General features: G+C 33.4%; 1 protein-coding gene across 2 annotated transcripts; it reads left to right on the top strand.

Moving 5' to 3' along the window:
* The first annotated feature begins 6316 nt into the window (after positions 1 to 6316).
* Positions 6317 to 11966, top strand: LOC131034647 (uncharacterized). Of its 2 annotated transcripts, XM_057966206.2 has the most exons (7): positions 6317 to 6513; positions 6689 to 6971; positions 7212 to 7284; positions 7796 to 7911; positions 8182 to 8254; positions 9806 to 9945; positions 10059 to 11966. In XM_057966206.2, the coding sequence occupies exons 2-7, from the start codon at positions 6792 to 6794 to the stop codon at positions 10182 to 10184; spliced, it is 708 nt and encodes a 235-aa protein (XP_057822189.1). In that variant the 5' UTR covers positions 6317 to 6513; positions 6689 to 6791; the 3' UTR covers positions 10185 to 11966. The 2 variants fall into 2 exon arrangements, with proteins under 2 accessions (XP_057822189.1, XP_057822188.1); XM_057966205.1 differs by lacking the exon at positions 6317 to 6513 and having other exon boundaries at positions 6525 to 6971.
* The last annotated feature ends 1501 nt before the right edge of the window (positions 11967 to 13467 follow it).

Here is a 13467-nt window from a genome sequence, read left to right as displayed (position 1 = left end):
ACTTAACCACTTAATTTTCAAAATTAAGCACAAATATGAATTGACAATTTACAATAGAAGGGTAGATCTGAAACAAGCATTAACAATTAAACATTTCACAAGCTCAATTGCTAAAAAGAAAATTTTAGGGTTTTTATGCAATTAACCTCTAAAATTTGCAAAAGATCAAACATGGAAATGTAATTAAGGAAGAAAATTTTTCAGATCTAATCATGAATAATCAGAATTAGGATGTTTCACGTCGGGTTCACCAAAATGTAAAGCAAAAAAATCGAACCCTAGTTGTTCCCCCCCACTCCGCTCCAAGGAGAGAGAAAGGAGGGTCACTAGGGTTGACGGTTTTCACTTAGGAGAGACTTTACATTCAAAAGAGGGGTTGAAACCCACAAGATCCAATCCCACGCAATGCAAGACTGGATTCTAAATGAGTTTCAAGGGTTAAGACATCAAGTATACCCTCTTTTGTAAAGAATGTAGATAGAACGATTGAACTAGGAATGCATGTAAAGTAAGAAAGATTCACTTATAAATAGAGATAGGGATACGGGATGAAGCTGCGGACCTGGAATTAGCAGTAAAATGTTGAGACGGTGCTGCCCTACAAATTTGAGCGAAAGTTGACGGATGATGGCGCCCGGAGTGCACACGGTCCTCCGAAAAATCCGCGAAACGAAGGGGGATCTGTTCGTCTCTGCACAAGGATTCCAGATCTTCAATTACAGCCGCGTACCTGCAACCTACACATAGAAAAGAGAGGATGATTGGGGGGTTAGGGATTAGGGGTTTGCCTTTAGGTCAAACCCCGGTTTTGGAATTAACCAAGAAATGAGAATGCTGTAAATGTAAATGTTTGTAATGTAAACAAATACTGATACCTTGTTGTAAGAATGTTTGTATTCTTACATGCGAAGGTGTAATGTATGTGGTATGTTGTATGTTGTATGTGATCTCCTCTTCAATGGTTGAATCCTTGTCTTGAATGCAACACCTAGCCTTGAATGGAGACTTAGAATGCTCAATTGCTTGAAGGAATACTTGAATGCTTGAATGTTTGAATGTTTAAATATCGCTTCCGCGTCTTGCTCTTGCTTCTTTCCTTCCTCCCTTTCTAGGAGAGGAAAAGTAGTTTATATACTTGTCAATTAGGGTTGAGAGACTGATTTTTCTGACCTTAGGCCGACCTAGAAGCATTATTTTCCGAATTGCAAACTTAAAGACCCGATGCCCAACAAGAGACCGGGCCCAAAATAGGACCAGGGACTAGGGCACTGGGCGCCATGGTCCCACCTCCCGGGACAGCAGGGTGCAAGGAGGGATCATGCCAAGGTGCAAAAAGATGTAGTTTTTGGTGTCGCAAACAGGTTTCGGGGTCTCCATTCAGGTTCAACGTTGCGCCGCCATCGTGAAGACCCAAATGCAGTCAAAATTGCAAGTGTTGCAATTTTAGGATGCTACACAGATACTAACCAAGTCGATCTTATATATTCGCACCAACAAAAATGATCTTCCACAAGTCGGCTTCACCAAACATAAAAAATGAAATGTGTAATTGCAAGTCGGCTTATATCTTTTACCGAACCATATTTCGGACCCAAAATACATGAACATGTGCTTCCTATAGGTCTCATCAACCATCTTGAACACATCACCAATCACAAAAAGCAACTCTAAGAACCCAATCACACGTTATACCACCAAATATGATAAATAATCTATTTTGCTGCTCTACCGGATACCAGACCTTCAATCAAACATAGGAATCAAGCATAGGAATCAACATCGAAGGGTGGATTATCATCATAATATGCTTCATATACCCAACCAACTAATCACTGATCACCGAAACCAAAACCTTCTTCACCGAAAATGAGAATGATCTCAAAACTGTATACTGAACTACACCGACAATCTTAATCTAGAAACACTTTATCCAAGACATCCGGTTAGCCAAACTCCATATCAGATCAAATTAGTAGGTTGAGTTTCCATCAATGACAACTCCTAAGAATCTATAAGTATCAGGAAACACCAATCTTCACCGAAGCATCACAGGAACATCAAATGCCAACATTACCAAGCTTTTGGTAGATGTTAAACCTTTATAATTTTGGAAGGGAATGAAGAGGGATGTTGTGAGATTTGTGGCAGATTGTTTCAATTGTAAAAGGGTGAAAGAAGAACATCAATAGCCAACAAGTCTACTGCAACCACACACCATTCCAAATTGAATATGAAATTTAATCATTAGTATGAACTTTGTACAGGGTTTACCAATGTTGAGAAACATACAAAATGCGATATTAATAGTGGTGGATAGACTCTCCAATGTAGCTCATTTTATGTTAGAGAACTTTATAGATGGAGCACCTAATTTAGCACGTAAGTTTGTTCAATACAAATTTTGATTGCATGGAGTATTGAAAAAGATCATATCTGATAGATATGCTAAAATGACGTCTAGGTTCTGACAAACTTTGTTTGTAGGTCTTGGCACCTGGTTGAACATCAAATCATCTTATCATCTAAAAATAGATGACCAAACAAAAAGAGTAAACCAAATCTTAGAGGATCTTCTAAGAATGTACTATAAGGACCAAAAGTACAAGTGAGAGGATTACCTACCTCTAGTAGAATTTACTTACAATAACCCACACTAGCCAGCCGTTAAAATGACACCATTTAAGGCATTATATGAAAGGAGTCTTGGAGATTATCAACCCAATAGCTTCCAAGATTTCTCTACCTCCAACTTTCGCTTGATTGCACAATGTTTTTCATTTATATCCTATCTTAAAAGGTATAATGCAAACTTTGATCACATGATTGACTGGAACTCCTTGCAGGTGTAGGATCTAGGGGTGGTCATGATCGAGCCACTCAGGGTGCTTGAGATACGTAAGTTTTGCTTATGTAACTGCAAGATTACACAATGCAAGGTCTAATGGGACCAATTTTTTGAGGAAAGTGCCACTTGGAAGGATAATGATAAAATCCTTCAAAATTTTCCTTAGCTCTTCAAAAACATTGTCTCGAACTCTTTGCAGACTTTGATCACATGATTGACTGGAACTCCATGTAGACTTTTATCACATGATTGATTGGAACTCCTTGCAGGTGGAGGATCTAGAGGTGGTCATCATCGAGCCCTCAGAGTGCTTGAGATATGTAAGCTTCACTTACATAACTGCGAGGTTACACAATGTAAGGTCCAGTGGGACCAATTTTCTAAGGAAAGTGCCATTTGGGAGGATAATAATGAAATCCTTCAAAATTTTCTGTATCTCTTCAAAAATATTTGAACTTTATGTGATGTTTGATTTGAGAAAAACTATTGTGTATGGGTTTTAAATAATAATAATAATCAATCATTGAGGACGATGATTCACAAGGGAGAAGGTATGTTACATCCCTCTTTTTCATAAATGATTTTATTTTGTTTTGGAATACTTTAGTGAAATATTGTTAGCAAACATGATTAATGTAAACAATAGTAAGATGGAATATGTATGTATACATTACGGATATACATACACATACATATACTTATTTTTATAATACTAAAGAGGCAAGTACTACAATTATTGATTACTTTATCATTATTTTGTGTGTGTGTGTGTGTGTGTCTCTCTCTCTCTCTCTCTCTCTCTCTCTCTCTCTCTCTCTGTATATATATATATATATATATATATATATATATATATATATATATATATATATATATATAGATTTATTTTTCAAAAATTATTTTATTATTTTTAAGTATTACTTGTCAAATTTCAAACAATTATCATCATTAAAATAAAATTATTTGTCAAATTTTAAATAAATATCATCAAAATTTATTATTGATACTTTTTCAAAATACTTAAAACTAGGATGGATATAGAAACTTGTTAATTTTTTCCAAGCTAATTTTTTTTTTCTAATAATACTCTTTAAAATTAATATGTATTTTTATAATAGATATTATAAAATGATATATATTAATATTAGATATTAAAATACTATATTATATTACATAATTTCTAATACACAATTTAATAATATATTACAAAATATTATATGATAGTATTACATTCTAATTTTTAATAATTTATAATTTTTTTTTATAATTTAATATATAATATATATTTTTAATTGTTAATTTATTAATTAACAAGTGTGTCTTTTTAGTATTGCAAAAATAATATTTTTTTTGTTTAGAGTAAGGTTGAATAATAATTTGAGATAATGTATTTTTGCAATAATATAATGAAGAGTGCCCACAATTGTAATATAGTTGTAAACTTACAATAATATCTATAACTAATTCGAACCTTAGTAAAAATAATCCTAGTTCTAACCTTAACATAATTTGTACCTAGCCCAAATTTTTAGCATAAATCTAACTCTAAATCTAACATTAAATACAACCTTAATCCTATTTTTTTCTTAATTCTAATTCTAGTTCACAATCTAATTCTAAGCCTAACTTTAATCTTAATTTATAAATAATTTAACCGTTATTTTGATCCTAACCTTAGCCCTTAGTGAATTAGAAACCTAATTTTAATCCTAAGCATAATTATAAAGATTTTATAATTATAATAATTAATAAGAATTAAAGTTAAAATATAATATAATTATTAATTAAGTTATAGTCATTTATTTAAATTATAACCTTAAAGTTAATAAAAATAATCTTAATCTTATATAAAAATTATTTAATTGATTTTTTTAATATAATTATTAATAAGAGATTTATTATTATGTATTTTAGGTAATGTTATTATTAATAAATTATTTATAATTAATATATTAATCTTTGTATAATATTTTAGATTATATTATTGTATTATATAGATTTAATATTAGATGATAAGGATATATAATATTTTATTTTATTTATGTTATAAATATAATTTAGGTTAGAATTAAATATGTTAATAATATGTATAATATTAAATTGTTTAATCAAGCTTTAATTATTTTGGATATTTTCTACTATATAAAATATAATTAATAATAGATATGTTTTTAATAGGTCATTTGTTTTTTTAATTTTCTAATTGATGGAAAAATAATTGAATAATAACCATTATTTTAACCATAACCTTGACCATTAGTGAGTTAGGAACCTAATTTTAATCTTAAGAATAATTATAATAATTAATAAGAATTAAAGTTAAATCTAAATTGACCAATTAACTAGCATCAAAATATTTTCACTAGTAACAATTAAAGAGTAGTTAAACAATTGTAATCTAAAATTCACCATAAAACTATATTCTAAATTAATTAAATGTTTTAAATATCAAATGTAGAGCACTTTTTTCTTTTAAATCTAAATTGAACAAATACAATTTAATTTTCATCATCTCATTGATACAATAATAGTACTTTTGAGTGTAACATAAAATATTTATGAAAATAATTTAAAATGCATCAAAAATATGTATTGAATTTATCAACACATATAAATATGAATATTAGGTGAAATATATTCTAAATTTATTAAATGTTTTAAACTTATAATCAAAATCAAAGGAGTGTTTATTAAATGTGGAACGCTTATTTATTTTCACCTAGTTTCAATAATAAAGGTAAAATTTATTAGTTTAATTAAAACATACTAAATACTATTTTAATGACCTAAAAATTTGTCAAAAAAAAATTAATGTAGAAAGTAGATTCATAAATCTGATAATAAAATGCAAATTATTTGAACCAATTAGGGGAAAGGACCCAGTAGTTGAGCATGTTCCAATTGTTGTGAGGGTTGTTGATACCTTTTGTTCCAAAAATTGAACAAATAAAACCTATTGTTTGAAACAAAAAATATCAAATTTTGTTAGGAAATGTACCAACAGTTGTTAGGAAATGTACCAATAGTTGTTAAGAAATGTACTAATATTGTAAAAAGTAACCAATCAGGTGATGCCACATTGGCTGCACAACTATTGGGGTCTCTAATGCACGCCTATTGGTCTCACTTTTTTTGGGGGCTGTTTTGGACACCTTGGCAAAAAACATGCTGATGTGGCATCATATTTGATGATGTGGCCCTGAAACCTTAGTTATAAGCAGGGGACTTGCCAAGTAAGCTGCTGTAAAAAAATCGGAGTGATTCGAAATTTCCAAGTAGGATTTTGAGAAGCGTGAAGTTAGGGTGCACGACTACTGGGTCCTTTCCCCTAGATTAAAGAAAAACAATTTCCATAAATTGAAAACCTAAAAATAAGACCCCTACATAATATTATAAACCTTAAAGTCCCTTAAGGAAATCATTTCTTCGAGTTGATGGAACGTCGCAATCTTATGCATTCATATTTGTATTTCAAATCATTTCTATATTATTTTTCTCCCTGCCTTTTTGTGTCTACTTACTCAGCAATATATCGGCAAACGGCTGCTTTTTAAACACTTAAATGGGAGAAAGGAAGATTTTATGCCTGATTGTCTGAATTGGGCTCCCTAATGGGCTTTCCAGTTCACATTTACACACTTTCTCGAAACCATTGCCCCTCAATTCAGGTCAGTCTGAATTGAACCCCATTTTCACATTTATAGTTGGGGTTTTGCAGGGGTTCAGTTCATTACTGCCTATATTATCTTTTTTGTCTTTTGATTTGGTTATGGAATTTTTTGGGTAGATTACTGTCCCTTCGACTTCTTTCGTGGTGGGTAATTGGAATTTTATATTGTGTAGGCGAAATTGGGATACCCATTCAAGTGAAATCGATTCATTTGCTGTTTTGGGCTCTTTAGTGCCACAGCAAGTCGAGTAATAATATTATATTAGGCAGTGTGTGATGGAAGGTGTTACATTGTCTCAGCAATACAATTGTCAGCAGCAGCGGCAGAAATACAGTACTGGAAGGAGCAATGTTGATCAGATTGACAGTAATTCTCAGTTACAACAAGAGCAAGAGGATTTGGCCGAAGACATCAATGATATCGAATTAGGACAGGCCTTTGATATAAATACTCTTGTAATTTTCTTACAGCTCATTCCTCATCTAATGTAAGAGTGAACTCTTTTTGCTAGTATCCTCTAGGTGGTTCAGGTATAGTTTTCGAGGCTATGGGTTGATGCGTACATTCACTTCTAGGCCTCTTGTATTAGATTGCATGTTCAAACAATTAAGCATATATGGCTGTGATATTCTCCATGGAAGCTGAAGTTTGAATTTTGCAGAATACTAACCATGGTTTCATCCTTATGATAACAGGAACGTAGACTGAGTGACTGTTTTGGGCATATGCGAAATCACTTTGAAGGGGAGTACTTTTGTAAAAAGGGAGGTATGCTTTTTCCATTGTGTTTCACATAAGCATTTGAAGTTAACGACTGCTAGGTATATATTTTTATACTAGTGATTTTTAGTGTCTAGTTTGATTTTGGAGTTCTTTTTAATTATTTTTGGTTTTGGACTTTACCAACGTTATTATAAGTCGATGTACTTGGTTATTATGCGTTTACCATGTTACTAGCTATTATTGGCACAGAAAATATAAAGGTTGAATGATGAATGCATAACATATACAGTATCCGGTAATTTAGTTGTTTTGGAACTGCTTGCAGTGCCACAAAATCTTTGTCCACTTGACAAATAACATGATAAATATCCTGTTGGCTGTTCTTGTGGAAGGGGAGTTGGAGTATCATAATTATTGTTCTCTGATATGCTTAATACACGTGTCAACAGTCGTAGTAGATCAGCAAATACATTGGTCTGTAGTGGCCTAAAGTTAATAATGAGAAATTTAAATTGATTCTGTTTTAGATTAATCTTTTATTGTGCAAATTGTACAGGGCCAAAGTTTGGATATTATGGCTCCTTTTTACCAATACGAGAACAAGAGCAAGAGGATTTGGCTGAAGACATCAATGATATCGAATTAGGACAGGCCTTTGATCTAAATACTCTTGTAATTTTCTTACAGCTCATTCCTCATCTAATGTAACATCTAATGTAACAGTGGACATTTTTTTGCTAGTATCCTCTAGATGGTTCAGGTATAGTTTTTTAGGCTATGAGTTGATGCACACATTCACTTCTAGGCCTCTTGTATTGGATAACGTGTTCAAACAATTAGGCATAGGCATATATGGCTACGATATATTGTCCATGGAAGCTGAAGTTGCAATTTTGCAGAAAACTAACCATGGTTTCATGACTTTCATCCTTATGATAACAGGAATGTAGACTGAATGATTGTTTTGGGCATATGAGAAATCACTTTGAAAGGGAGTACTTTTTTGGAAATGGAGGTATGCTTTTTCCATTGTGTTTCATATAAGCATTTGAAGTTTACAACTGGCAGGCATATGTTTTTATACTAGTGATTCTTAGTGTGTAGTCTGATTTTGGAGATGTTTTTTACTATTTTGGGTTTTGGACTTTACCTCATTAATATAACTTGATGTACTTGGTTAGTCCCTTTGGTCATTTATCGACAGCAATATAATTTGTTTCTTTCTGATCAGAGTCACCAATTTCACCATAATTCTTGTATTCTTCTGTTTGGATACTATCCCAGATATAGCATACAGTGCATATGTATTGTACAATGTGAATAGGCTGGCATCTCTTTTAATTTAGCCAGATGTTTTCTTACATGGCAAATGTCGAGGATTGGTGCTTTTTTGGTCATACCTTACACTTTGAAAAGGCAATGCAAAACGTCATGTTGTCTGGGTACATTTAAATATGTTCGTAACCCTTTGATAATCTTCCTTTCGTTCCAGTTATTAATTTCCTTAAGGATAAGATGTATGGTTATATAACATGATTGGCATATTAGTTCTTCATGGCACAAAGACCTGGATATCATTTTGTCACCTATGTGTTTGCTTTGATTTGTAACTAAAAATGCAGTTGAAGCTGTGATTTTTTTGTAGTTATTTTCATTTGTACTATCAAATTAGTTTTGAATAATGAAAACAACTCAATATCATTCTATTTCTCTTGTTGACTGCTCTATCTGATAAAAAATAAATACATGAATAAATAATAGAGATGACAATGCATACCAGATAGAAGAGTAAAATACATCTTTATTCACTCATGAAATTATTATAAAAGACTAGAGTTGTTCAGCCAGGGATTGGGGTTGATCCGACTAGATCATACTACTTTCCTTGATGACACACAATGTATTTAAAGAACCTGACTGTTGCTAAGAGGAACACAACTGTCAACCAACTAATGCTTATAACTACCTGAAGCTAACAAACACTTAATACGAACAATTAATACATAGTCAGTTAACCAATTTTATCGAAACATAATAATAGACATTGTACGCTGACTACAGCCCTATGTCTTTTCTTTGATTTTATAACTATAGATGCAGTCAGTTTATTTATTTTCTAAGCAGTGATTTTCATTTGTTACTAGCTATTATTGGCACAGAAAACATGAAGGTTGAATGTTGAATACATAGTAAATACCTTATCCGGTAATTTAGTTGTTTTGGAACTGCTGCAGTCCCACAAAATCTTTGTCCACCTGACAAGTAATATTGTGTGTGAAGGAGATTCAGTGCACGAGTGATTTAACACATCTAATACCTCTCTACTGAGTTATCAGTTCTTATTTAAGTCAGTCATTGGTCAGAGCCCATTTTAATATCCTGTTGGTTGTCCTTCTGGAAAGGGAGTTGGAGTATCATAATTATTGTTTTCTGATATGCATGATACACGTTGTCAACAGTCGTAATAGATCAGCAAATACATTGGTCTGTAGTGGCCTTAGATTAATAATGAGAAATTAAAATTGATTCTGTATTAGATTAATCTTCTGTTGTGCAAATTGTACAGGGCCAAAGTTTGGATTTTATGGCTCCTTTTTACCAATACGAGAACATAATCCTCAAACACCTCAAGAACTAAATACAGGTCAGATGGTTACCACTGGAGTGGATACCCCTTCTGATATGACTCCCTTATCACTTATTCGAGTAAGAAACTATATTTCAATCTTTATTTACTTTTCATCTAAATCTAGTCACATTTTGGAATTTTTTTGTAGATTGCGATGAGTTATTGATTGGTGCTGGTTTATTGGGTGCAGATTATGACATCATATGAAGTGCCTGGTGGTTCTCTCATTTCACCTCTTCCTAAGGTATTAATGGAAGGACAAGGAAAGGAAGACCTGTCTTCCAAAGTTATTAAAAGAACATCAGGGAAATTGTAGGTAAAAGACGCTTGCTTAGCAAATAGTATTGGCTTTAGCCTTTAAGTGTGGGAAAGGAATTCAAGCTCCAAAACTGAAAAAAGATACCACCGCCAGTTTATTTGAATCTAACAAAGTGCAATGCTCTGCATTCAGAGGGTGATAAAGTGAAGTGATTAAAGACAGATACTGGAACAAAGTTAGTGTATCTAAAGCATCTGATGCTTTAGTGTCAAAGGATTCATCAAAACTATCAATGAAGGAATTGGATCAAAGAAAGCTGGAGATGGGAATTTCTCATGATGTGGAGACAATTATTCATAGTGAAAGGAGTTTAATACCTGAAGAACCCAACAATTTAGCTAATGAGAAGGATTTCAGTTCTTGTCTATCCCAAAGTGAAAATTTGGAAACTGCTGTTGCTCAACATTCTGGTATGCTGTCTAAGACAGGAAAGGGGTCAATGCCAGGTGGGGCAAAGGAGTCATATAAAATGCAAAGAGAGGGGCGAACAGCGGAAACTAGAAAGGAGAATGGCCATAAAGATGTTGCTAATGTAAGGAAGATTATTAAGTCACTCAAGGAAGTACTTAGGTTTGTCAGGAGCTAGTACTTAAAAGGAAAAGAATGTGCTGGATGATGAAAATAGAGGAGTTCCAAAAGAGAAGGTTCTCAGACATGTGGCCACTCGTGAAAAGGTTGTTGTCAATACAGAACATGTAAAGGACATGGACATGGAAAATAAAAAAACAAATGGCATTAATATATATTAAAAAACAATGAAGGAAAAGAGTAAGGTAGTTAGAAAATGTAAACTTAAGGAATCATTAATTGAAAAATCATGTCTTAGCAAAGGGAAGAAGGAACAATCTAAAAACAATAGCAAGAACTTGCACGGTAACAGTGCAAAATGTACGAATGAACAATTTGTCTGCTAGAAAGAAATCAGCACGGCTCATTGCAACGAGAGTACAAAACAAGCAAGGCACAAACACTTTGATAGAGAGATTTTGATTGGAATTGAAAAGGGAAAGAGAAGGGATGTTGCCATTGAACATGATTTGAGAAAATTGGAGCATGCATCTACTATCAAAGCTCATGTCTTGAAAGTAGACACTCAATCATTGCTAGAGTAGTCTGCAACTCAGGATCCAGCCACTGGCACTTCTGACTTTGATGAGTAGGTGTATTGTGGCCGTTGGAATTGCTGGTTATGACCAAATGGACTGAAGCTTTCTCCTCTACCAAAAAGTGGCTTTTCCATATGATGTTTTGGCTGTAAGTCCATTTGGTTGTCTTTGAGAGGCATATGGAGTGAGAAGAGGGTGCTGGGCAGCTGGAGGTTTTTCACGCTGTGAAGATGGAGGGAAGTCAAATGGTGTAATCCAGCAAAAAAAAAAGTTAAGATAAGATGAAACTAAAAAAGGCATCTGGAGGTGAAAGTAATCTTCTTTTTAGCTTTTGTTCAAATGAATTATGTTGTCTTTACAGGTAAAACAAAAATTCTGTTGTTTATGAATGGAAACAGAAATCTATCAAGCCTTAAATGGACAAGGCACAATAAGCCAATTCATATTTCTTGACCAGTGCAGAATGCAGAAAACTCTCATGATGCATTATATAGACATTATGCATTTGTCATTGTTATATTTTGTTCTAAACTTTGAAACAAAACTCCTCAGGCTATTATCATCATTATAGATTGACATTTAATACTTTTGACAGGTAACTTCAACAGGAAGTTACCTCAACTCAATAAAGCTTACAATGTTTTAGTTTATTTTCCTTTGAAGTTAGCCGGCTACCTCCATTATACCATATATAATTGACATTTTTTTTGTATCAAATGTGAAGTCAATGTACATATTGTTCTGCAATGAGGATGTCTGTTCTGGAATTTTATATTTTAGCTGTAAATGTTAATGTTGTTTATTCAATCTATTCCAATTAATTTAAAGTGGAAAACATCTGAAACAGAAATACGCCTCATTTAAATCTAACATAAAAGTTTGAGAAAGCAGAAGAAAAGAATTGTGTAACCATTATGAAGAGTATGGTACCCTAGATGAGGTTTCCAGTGATTGTATCAAATAGAAGAAATATTTGCATGGAGAACCCAAATTTGAAATACCAAAAGAGAGCTTACAAGAAAAAATGATTATCATACTGAGATGCAGTGTACATTGGAAGCTGACGGCCAAGGGTAGGCTGTAATGGTGTTGTTCCATGAAAAAAAACATAGTCAATGAAAAATGACTTCTACATTTTAGCGAATGAATTTATTTGAATTTTTAAACTGTGTAATTTTAAAAGATAAAATTTGGAGGGGTTCTATAGGGAGCCTCACCCAAGCACACACAGAAACCATACAAATATAAATGAGAACAAAACCAAAGAAGCCAAACCCAGATTCATGCAGGGGAGAGGGCAAGAGACAAAACAAAGCATCCAAAATATAAATTGGGAGATGCCAAAACAGACCTGCACAAGGGTGATGACCGATCATACAACTAAATGAACAAAATGACAAACCTAACACATGGTCAGAACAAAATTCAGAACCAGAAACCAATACCAATTCAAGCGGGCATCCTCAGGGAAGATGAGAAACATTCCGGTTGCTGGTGCTACCCATAGCACCGCCTCCCACCCCAGAATTCAATTTTTGACCCCCCACAGCACACATCACCTGCAACCACCACTTACTTCAGTACTGCATTGGCACCACCACTGAAGGGAGCACAGCGCTTTGAATTCGATGCAATGAATTAACTAGGCCTCTTCTGTATCCTTTTCAGCACACCATCAGCTAATGATGGCGTAGTGTATGTGCTTGTAATCTCCAGAGTACCTTGCTACTGAGAAGCCAAGAGATACTTAAGCACCAAATGAAGGTCTTGGCAAAGTGATGTGATCTTTTCAATGTACTCGTTAACAGACCAAAGTTCCTTTTTTAGAGCATGAATCTTTTTCTCAGAATCCACAAGAGAGTGAAGAACGTGGGCCCCTACACAACACTCACCTACTTTAACACTAACATCCTCCTTGAACATTGCATTCATTCAAAGGAGCAAAAGGAGTTTAACCCATTTTTTAACCTTAATAGACAGAATCAGCGTTTCCTACTTATTGCAAAAATCCTCCGCAATTGATGCTCACAACTGATGCCATCTTCTCTGTCATGCCCCCGGTCTGACATTATATAAACAGTGACCTAGTCACATGAAATGGCCTTACAGCAAGATACCATTAATCAGAAAGTCATCTCATTTATGAGATTTCATGATTATCTGAAGTCAATGTA

The sequence above is a fragment of the Cryptomeria japonica genome, chromosome 5 (assembly GCF_030272615.1).
Source record: "Cryptomeria japonica chromosome 5, Sugi_1.0, whole genome shotgun sequence".
In the NCBI taxonomy this organism is placed as follows: Eukaryota; Viridiplantae; Streptophyta; class Pinopsida; order Cupressales; family Cupressaceae; genus Cryptomeria; species Cryptomeria japonica.
Note: the sequence above shows the minus strand (reverse complement) of the source record. Positions and strands in the feature narration are given on the sequence as shown.

What these genes read in the sequence shown, in the direction of transcription:
- LOC131034647 (XM_057966206.2), top strand. Translation starts at nt 6,792, where the DNA reads ATGGAAGGTGTTACATTGTCTCAGCAATACAATTGTCAGCAGCAGCGG. An exon ending in GTACTTTTTTGGAAATGGAG is followed by an intron (nt 8,255 to 9,805) that starts GTATGCTTTTTC and finishes CAAATTGTACAG; the next exon opens with GGCCAAAGTTTGGATTTTAT. An exon ending in CTCCCTTATCACTTATTCGA is followed by an intron (nt 9,946 to 10,058) that starts GTAAGAAACTAT and finishes TATTGGGTGCAG; the next exon opens with ATTATGACATCATATGAAGT.